This window comes from Nannospalax galili, unplaced genomic scaffold (assembly GCF_000622305.1).
Source record: "Nannospalax galili isolate Female #2095 unplaced genomic scaffold, S.galili_v1.0 scaffold1659, whole genome shotgun sequence".
In the NCBI taxonomy this organism is placed as follows: domain Eukaryota; kingdom Metazoa; phylum Chordata; class Mammalia; order Rodentia; family Spalacidae; genus Nannospalax; species Nannospalax galili.
Genome location: NW_008342925.1, coordinates 1,226,351 through 1,235,938, shown reverse-complemented (window position 1 = coordinate 1,235,938; position 9,588 = coordinate 1,226,351). Strand labels below are relative to the sequence as shown.

At 51.9% G+C, this 9,588-nt stretch overlaps 1 protein-coding gene across 1 annotated transcript; it reads right to left on the bottom strand.

Annotated features, from left to right (window-relative positions):
• Positions 1-222: 222 nt before the first annotated feature.
• LOC103738819 (bestrophin-1-like) lies at positions 223-4,469 on the bottom strand (the record flags this gene model as incomplete). Its single annotated transcript, XM_008838978.2, is given in 10 exon segments — positions 223-287; positions 289-372; positions 689-769; positions 1,393-1,545; positions 2,072-2,149; positions 2,506-2,585; positions 2,588-2,659; positions 2,993-3,096; positions 3,724-3,868; positions 4,091-4,469. Coding segments are annotated over 10 exon segments (953 nt in total), but the record flags the coding sequence as incomplete, so codon positions are not given.
• Between the last annotated feature and the right edge of the window lie 5,119 nt (positions 4,470-9,588).

Here is a 9,588-nt window from a genome sequence, read left to right as displayed (position 1 = left end):
TGGGCAACTTGGTTATCCTCTCTGAACCTGTACTTAATTGTCTGGAAACTGAAGATAACAAACAGGTTATTGGGAGGAGAAAATAGTTAATGTCTGTAAAGAGCACAAGTCTACTGCCCAGCCCTTACTGGGAACCCGGTGTACATTAACAAGAGCTGTTCCAAGATATTAGGCAAGCCTTGCACTGAAGGGGTTCCTTCCCAGTTCCTTTGCACTGCCCACCTGATAAAGGTGGAACCCAAGAAAGAAGGTCTCCAGTGCTGGATGGAAGCAGCTGTGTAGGAGGGGTTGAGGCTCCACCTCATTCCAGTACATGTCTCCCACCAATGGAGGTAGGTCTTGATGCATATCATCCACACACAACAGGCACACCTGGTCACCAAAGACAGAGAGGGATAGCCAGTGGAAAGGGCAGCCCAGGCAGGACCATGAACTTGCCTGATGACTAAGCAAAGTGACTGCTCTCTCTGGTCCTCAGTTTCCCTACCTGTGATACCAGAAAGACTGATGCTTACAGCCTCAAAAGTTGAGACTCCAGTGAGTGAATTGTTGGCTGAGAAAAGGGGTAGGGTGAGGGGAGGGGAGGACAAGTCACTGTGAGGTAGGTCTCCCTGAAACTGCCGAGTCCCCCTCTTTGGATCCAGTTTGAGAGGGGTCCATGATACAGCCTCCCTCCCTCCACCCATACCTGCAGGTTCCTGTCAATGATAAAGTTGGTTTCATAATCATCATCATCCTCTCCAAAGGGGTTGATGAGCTGCTCTGCCACCTTGGGGACAGGAGACAGATGAGGTTCTGAGAACCTTGGTAGTCTGCTTCAAACCCTCCAACCTTGGATCCTGCTGTTTCCACCTCCGTGATGGGCTTTCTGCCTGACAACTGTCTTTAAAGCCACAATATAGGGCTCCCACATGTGGGGCATCCATCCATATATGCATAGGGGAATAGTTCTGTATATGATATGCATAGAATAATTCTGTGCGTGTATATATACTATATATGGAAGAAAATTCTGTGTATATGATGAAGAGAATAGCTTTTTGTGTGTGATGTGATTGTAGAATACTTCATGTGTGTAGATGATATACATACATACATAAAGATAGATTAGCTCTGTGTGATGTGATTGCAGAATAGTTCATGTGTGTATATGATAGATAAATAAATAGGTAAATAGATAATGGATGGATGGATGGAGGGATGGACGGACAGACAGATAGATTAGCTCTGTGTGTATGCTATGCATAGAATAGCTCTGTGTGTGTGCTCATGTATGCACAATATACATGACTCTCCATTCCTTCTACCTGTCCTCTTGGGTTGTAGGTGCTGGCCATGACCCCTCTGGCTGTGCCTATGGCAGAGGGGAGGGTGGTGTCCAGAGAGACTTACCTTCAGCCAGCCCATGCAGAAAAAGAACTGCCGGATTGTAAAGACAGGCACTACAAGGTCCATCTCGTGGCCTGCGTAGTTCTTGGCTGGGTTTAGAAACTGCAGCCCAACCAGGCATGCAAGGAAGAAGCTGTACACTGCCACTGTCAGCACCTGCAAGGAGAAAAGGCAGAGGTGGCAGGGACCCTGGACATGGAAGCTCTCGGGCTGGATGTCTGAAGCCTCGCTTTGACCTTCATTCACACTCATGTGAACGGGTCTCTGCTCCTCTTTCTTTTCTGTTTATTTTGGAGACAGGTCTTGAGTCGCCCAGACTGTGGCCAAGGATGATCGGGAACGTCTCATCTTCCTGCCACCAGATCCGCAGTGCTGGGAACATGGGCATGTGCCACCACACCCAGTTTTACATAGTGCTGAGTGGAATTGTGCAGGCACTCTACAGACTAAGCTACATCCCCAGCTGTTTGCTCCTCTTTAAGATAAGGGTGATCTTACTCCCTCTACTGGGCTGGACCAGGCAGGAACCGAGATGCTTTGAATTTAATGCTAAAAAAACCCTTCCAAGTCCAGACCTGACTCCCAAGGTGAGCTTTGTACTTAGTCTCTAGGTGAGTGCGTTTTCTGGGTCTTTGTAGCCTCAGTTTTCCCCCAGGAACAGCCCCACCAGTCTCTTCCTCACCTGTGTGTACACCGGTGGGATACTGATCCAGTTGTAGGCATACAGCTGTCCACACTGACGACGCAGGACGCCCATCTCCTGGCGGGCAGGAGAGAAGGATTGGGAGCCTGCTCCCCCAGACTCACCCACTGCTCTTGCCCAGGTGTAAAGCAATGAGATTCATGGCACAGCCTGGGCTATGTGGTCATGGACAGTTCACTGAGGACAGCCTCAGCCTCGCCTAGCAAAAAAGAGCCAAGACTTCACAGGCGCACTCAGCAAGGGATAGGAAGGACGTTTGGAGAGTGGCCGTGTCAGGGTGTGAAATCCTGTTAGAAAGTACCCTATGCCACCACTACAGGCTCTGGGAAGGCAGGCAAGGTCTCCGGCCTTCTCTTTAGAGGAAGTCTTGTTCTATGGGGGCCACAACCCTTCCCACCGCACCCCATTTGTGGGTTCATCATGCTCTGGAGCAGGATAGGGTCCCGGATTCGACCTCCAATCCAGGCCTTCATTAACAGGTTGGAAAACCACACCAGGGCGCCCAGAATGGGTTGTGTGGTAGGCCCAAGTTCTGCAACTGCTTATGTTCACCGGGCGTCATAAAAGCTGCAGGGTAGGGTGAAGAAGGCAGCCAGTAACAGAACCTGCAGAGAGGTGGCCTGCAGCCTGTGACCCTGCCAGCCGATGCTGGGCCTCTAGGACCTCCGCGCACTTTTATCAGTCTCCTTGTTTCAACACACAAAAAAATGACTGCGCACCTGACTCTGCCCCGCCCAAGTCTGCTCCCACCCCACGTCTTGGTCCCACCCCACCCGTACCCCGACTGTGTCCCCAAGTCCGGGAGGCTCTGGCTCCACCCATCTTCAGCTCCCGCCCCTCCCCTCTGACTCCGCCTCCGTTCAAACCCGCCACCGCGCCCCGCCCACTCAAGATCCCCGCCCCCCTGCCGCATCGGGTGTTGGAGGCTGGGAAACCGCTTGTAGACCGAGGTGCTGAAGATGCGCAGGATGAGCACTTGGCCCAGGATGACGTAGTGGGCGAGCCTGCGCGCAGTAGCCGGCCTTGCTCGTCCTTGCCCTCCACGAAGCCCGACACCAGGGTCAGGAGACTGTCCGGCCACGGCAAGCTCTCGAACTGGTTCCATCAGCGGGTCACGACCAGAGTCACGTAGAAACCTGGTAAGGAGGGACGAGGGACGACGAGGGACCGGGCTGTGGCCAGAGACCAGCGCCGGGGGAAGCCTCAGTTTCTCCATCTTTCTGATGCAACAGCCAGTAACAAAACCTGCAGAGAGGTGGCCTGCAGCCGGTGACCCTGCCAGCCGATGCTGGGCCTCTAGGACCTCCGCGCACTTTTATCAGTCTCCTTGTTTCAACACACAAAAAAATGACTGCGCACCTGACTCTGCCCCGCCCAAGTCTGCTCCCACCCCACGTCTTGGTCCCACCCGACCGGTACCCCCACTGTGTCCCCACGTCCGTGAGGCTCTGGCTCCACCCATCTTCAGCTCCCGCCCCTCCCCTCTGACTCCGCCTCCGTTCAAACCCGCCACCGCGCCCCGCCCACTCCAGATCCCCGCCCACCTGCCGCATCGGGTGTTGGAGGCTGGGAAACCGCTTGTAGACCGAGGTGCTGAAGATGCGCAGGATGAGCACTTGGCCCAGGATGACGTAGTGGGCGAGCCTGCGCGCAGTAGCCGGCCTTGCTCGTCCTTGCCCTCCACGAAGCCCGACACCAGGGTCAGGAGACTGTCCGGCCACGGCAAGCTCTCGAACTGGTTCCATCAGCGGGTCACGACCAGAGTCACGTAGAAACCTGGTAAGGAGGGACGAGGGACGACGAGGGACCGGGCTGTGGCCAGAGACCAGCGCCGGGGGAAGCCTCAGTTTCTCCATCTTTCTGATGCAAGCCGCCCAGACTCAACGTTTCTAGAAGGCCTGCCTCCTCCCACTCGCCAGCCTCTGGGATCCGTCCGGGAGCCGTATGGAGCCTGGAGGTGGCCTCGGGACCCCGGGCAGCCGCAAGGGGGGCGCTCACCCAGCACAAAGGTTTTAGGGATGAGTTGAATGTAGTCACAGTGTAGAGCCAGCTTCTCAAACATCACCTGCTGATCCTCCAAGAGGGCCATCCTGGGAGGGGTGGGTCAGACATGGAGGAGGCTGAGATTGCTCCCTGGCCAGGCCCATGGAGGACTGGGGCTGCCTGGGTGCTGTCCCTTCCACCGGCCTGTCCCAGAGCCCTGTTCTGTCTGAGTTCTGGCTGAGGGAACAGGAAAGGTCTGCTGAAGGGAGTGGGGTCACTTTGGGCCACTGTTGATCCTTTTAGTATGTCTGTATGTATGTAAGCTTGTATGTAAGTGTGTATATGTTTATTTTGCCACGCTGGGGATTGAATCCAGGCCTTGCTCATGTTAGGCAAACACCCATATACCCAGCCCTCCACTGACCCTTTTAAAGGAGTCAAGGGACAGCAGGTTAAAACAAAGAGTGCTTGGTGTTTTTAAAATATAAGGTGGGGGCTGGAGAGATGGCTTAGCAGTTATCCTTACAGAGGACCCAGGTTTGAGTCGCAGCACCCACATGGTGGCTAATAACCATCGGTAACTCCAATTCCAGGCTATCTGACGCCCTCTTATGACCTCCTCGGGCATTGCACAACACGGATGTACTTACATGCGGGCAATATACTCATACACAAAAATAAAAATAATAAAATATTTAAAATATAAAGTGGAGGATTTGGGAGCTCAGTAGGTAGAGTGCTTATTTAACACACATAAGGCTGTAGGTTCAATCCCTACACCACATGTAGATTAAACCCAGGCATGGTGTTGTATGCTATAATCCCAGCACTCATGAGGTGTTGGCAGGAGATTCAGAAATTCAAGGCGATACTTGGCTACAAAGTGAGTTCAGGGCCGGCCTGGAATTCATTAGACATCGTCTCAGAAACAACAAAACGAAGTAAGGCGGAGAGGGATGGCTGGGTGGAGCACAGAGTTTGGGGGCAGTGAAGTGACTCTGCATGGGACTCGACATCTCACTGCAGATCTGTTCAAACCCATATGGTCTCAGGTGACAATGACGTGCAAGGTGGATTCACTGACTGCAGCAGTACCGTGTGGAGCCGTGCTTTGCCTGATGCAGAGGTTAGCAGGGGCACAAGTAAACCTCTGCATCACCTGCTTAATTTTCCTGCAAACATGAAACTGCATTAAAAAACAAATTCTAACTGAGAATCGTGGCTCATGTCTGTAATCCCAGCACTTGGCAGAGGGCAGGAGGGAAGACAAAAGTTTGAGGCTAGCCTGGTCTATACAGGAGTTGTAGGACAGCCAGGGCTACATAGCAACACCTTTAATTAATTAGACTCTAATTTTTTGGGGGGGTCTTTTTGAGACAGGGTCTTCTTGTAGCCCCAGCTGTCCTGGAACTCACTATGTAGACCAGGCTGGCCTTGAACTCACAGAGATCCACTTGCCTCTGCCTCCTGAGTGCTGGGATTAAAGGCGTGCACTACCACACCTGGCCCTAGACTCTAATTTTTAAGTAACAAATACCAATGCGTTGTTATTAAAATAAACTCAAGAATTTCAGGTGTTTGATATTTTTTTCAATCCATTGTAGTTATTAGTGTTTTTTAAAGATTACATTTATTTAGTGTGTATGTATGTGTGTGTGTGTGCCCCAAAGAACAACTTGCAGGAGTCCATTCTCTCCTTCCACTGTATGTAGGTCCTGGAGATTAACCTTAGGTCTTCAGACTTAGTTTCAGGTAGCTCTACCCACTGAGCCACTGGCCTGTGCGCCTTCACTTAAAATGCTATCAGATATTCTGTGAATATACCTATCCTACATTTTATTATTTATAAACACCATTTATATAAATATATTAACATGTATCATGTGCTTAAGTAAAACAAGGTCAGCTCAGTAGGACCAGTTCAGGCCTGGGTACCAAGTCCCCTCCTGGGTGAAATGGAGAGAGTACCTGACTCACTGTTGGCCTGAATTAAACTGTCTTCCCAGTCTGGCTTTTTGCTTGTTCGTTTGTTTGTTTGTTTTTGAGACAGGGCCTCCCTGTAGCATCAGCCTTCCTGGAACTCGCTATGTAGTCCAGGCTGGCCTCAATCTCACAGTGATCCACCTGCCTCTGTCTCCCAAGTGCTGGCATTTAAGGCATGTGCCACTATGCCCTACTTGTTTTAGGTTTTGTTTGGTTTTGTGTTGTTGGAGATCGTACCCAAGGTGACTCACATACCAGGCAAAGACTTTCACTGAGCTGCATACCCATCCCTGGGTCTTGTTTTTTTCTCCCAGCCTCAACCCCAGCCTCCAGGGCTTCTCCAGTTCAGCTCAGCCTTATAGCTAACTGGAACACTGGACCCCACCCCACCCAACTCTGCCCGCTGGCTGGGAGGCCCCACCCCAAGGATCTCTAGGCCCCGCCCCCTCAGATTGTCCACCCCTTCCCCTGGCCCTCTACTGGCTCTGTACCTATAGATACAGCGAATGCCTTAGTACAGAAACTTGAAGATGAAGAATTCTCCATACAGTAGTTTGCAGATGCTGTTGCGCCAGCACAGGAGCAGTCTTAAGGAGCCCAGGTGAGCATTGGCCACGCAGTTTGTGTAGATGGCATGGCTCAGCACTGGGCAGCAGTAAGCGAGCTTGGGTCCTGGTGGGAGGCAGACAGTGGAATGGGGGTGGGTAGGAATCCAAGGCTAAGTTCTGGGACTCATGTGAATTTGGTCCTTCCCTGCCCTGGACCTCAGTTTTCTTTCCTGGGACTCAGAGAGGGATAAGGTAAGAACACTGGAAAGCGAGCATAGAGGCTGCCCCTCAGCCTTACAGGGAACACATGGGAGAGTCTGTGAATCGCCATGTGCTCTTGATTTCGTATGAGAAGGCAGATGGCGGCAGCGTCCACACGGCTCAGGGCTTCAGAGCCAGGCAGCTAGCATTCTCAGCCGTGTTCCTCAGCCCCTCAACCTCACTGGAGTGACAAGTAGCTAAGGGAATGGGCCAGCCCTGTTCACTATCATGCCCCATCCCCAGCACATAACCTGATGGGAGGGGATGTTTACTGAATGGTGATCCTGGGGCCTTTCCACCTGCTGATGCAACTGCCTGGGAGATGGATGCTCTTCCTAATGTAACCCCATGGCTCACTTTCACTTCAGGTCACCTCCTAGGAAAGATGTCCCCAACCCTTCTACTGGAAATAGTGCCTTGCTGTCACCAGCAGTGTCTTCCCAGCTTGTTGGATCTTTCCACACGGCACATATCCCTACTTGAACTCAGACGATACAGGACACTTGCTGTTGACTGTCTCTTCCCTCTCCCACTGCAGCTCTTAACTGTGTTCTCAGAGCAGGCACTCATCAAAATTGACTGAAGCAATGACTGCCCCTCACCGCATTCTGATGCCAGCACAATTGGCTTTGTCTCTGTGCCTGGTACACACCAAGTTCATTTCTACCTTAGGGGCTTTGCACAGACATACAGGGTGCACATACCCGCACATGTGCAGCTAGTGTGTACCCATCCTACCCACATACACAAGAGGAGTCATCCACCCCTGAAGACCCTCAAAAGCCCCAGCCCCGTCCACGTGGAGCAGCCCCTACTCACAAGTAGGGCTCCGGGAAGGTCAGGCAATCCCACAAAAGGTCTGGCCGCTGGGCTGGTGGGACACCCTGTGGTGGATACCCCTGTCCATACTTGGAGGCTGGTACTGCCCACATACATGTGTGCTCAGTGGTCACCTGGTTTCCTAAGCCAGGGCCTCCACGAAGGAGCCCTTGTTTTGGTCCCTGCCAGTAATCTGCTCAGAAGCAGAGGCCAGCACAGTCTGGCCAGAATTCCTCTAATTCTTTCTTTGGAGTGGGGGTTGTTGAGGTAAGAACGGGGCTGGAGTTGGGTGGTGACACCCCCTCTACCATGCCCCTATGCTCCAGAAGTTGAGGGGCACACACCACCACCACTACTGACCCCTCAAGTCTTTCAAGGAAAGTTGGGGGCAGGATTGAGCCTCATCTAAGGTACCAGGAGCTCCTGAGGGGAGAAGGCCTATCCAGTTTCCTGGGGCCCCCAGAAAGAACAGAGGGCCATCACCACAAGTCACTGGCATCTAGGGTCCTGTGTGCTGATTCTGGGTGTGCTTCAGCATCCCCATCTGAAAAAATATGGTGTTGCTTTGGGATTTCATCAGCACAGTGAGAGTGACAGAATTCTGCATATACTGGTGAGAACCTCTGATTGGCTGCTGGTTACAGCATAGATTATGGTGTCTGTGATTGGTTGGCAGCGTCTGTTAGTACACGCTTCAGAGCTTGGGAAAAAAGCAGGTCAGGGAGCCCAGGTGAGGGACTGGGCCTGATGAGAGATGACTTAACAGGTGTTTATGCTGCCTACTTCCAGATGGCCTGAGAGAAAGAAAGGCATGTGTCTGCGCCCCTCGGGGCAGCTGAGTAGAATCTCAACAGCTGTCTTGAAACATCAGCACACCAGTTCTGAAAGGTCAGCATGTGGCTGTGATGGGTGTCTACCAACACCCTCATCTTACGTAAAAAGAGCAGACGCCAAGCAGCACTGGTTTTCAGTCTTCAGTGACTGAAAGAATTGCCCAGAAGGTTTACCAACACGTAGCTTCTCAGGATCTTCCTCAAGAGTCTGGTGCTGCATCCTTGGGGACATTGCATTTTTTTTTTTTTGGTCTTTTTGAAGCAGGGTCTCCCTGTAAGCCCCAGCTGTCCTGGAACTCACTATGTAGACCAAGCTGGCCTTGAACTCACAGAGATCCGCCTGCCTCTGCTTCCCATGTGCTGGGACTACAGTCGTGCACCACCACGCCTGGCGACAGTGCATTTTTATCAAAAGCTGCAGACAAAGGTGATATGGGTGGTCTTGGGAACCATACCTCAAGAATCCCTGATTAGCATGTGTGAGGCCCTGGGCTCCATCCCAAGAATGTCAAAAGGAAAACAAAACACCTACAAATTTGGGGGCTGGAGAGATGGCTCAGCAGTTAAGACCCAGGTTCAGTTCCCAGCACCCACATAGCAACTAACAAGGGTCCTTAACTCCAGTTCCAGGGACTCTGACACTCTCTTCTAAACTCCCTGTGTTGGGAGACCTCTGTTATGCAAAAGTCGAAGCCCCTTCACACCGGACAGCTCATGCAGCTCGGGGAATGTGTCGCGGGCTCCTTTTCATAGCAAGGTGCTTTCTGGCATCTTTCCTGTCTCTCCCTTTGAAGTGGCCGCCACAGATGCCTTGACATAAACATGGCCTTTGGCTCTATGCATACCATGCCTTCCTGTGTGTGATTTTTACAGGTAGACAATAGTCTAGCAGAAACCCACTTCCACATGTAAATAGAATATCTCACAAAGTATCTAAAAGCTTTTACCACTACCCCCATGGTATATAAATATGCTAGTCTTCTCTTAATAGTTGGAGATCAGGTCAGAGACTGGGTCCCGGAGATTGGGTCCCAGAAAGCTGGATCAGCAGAGCGCTGGACAGCAAGGA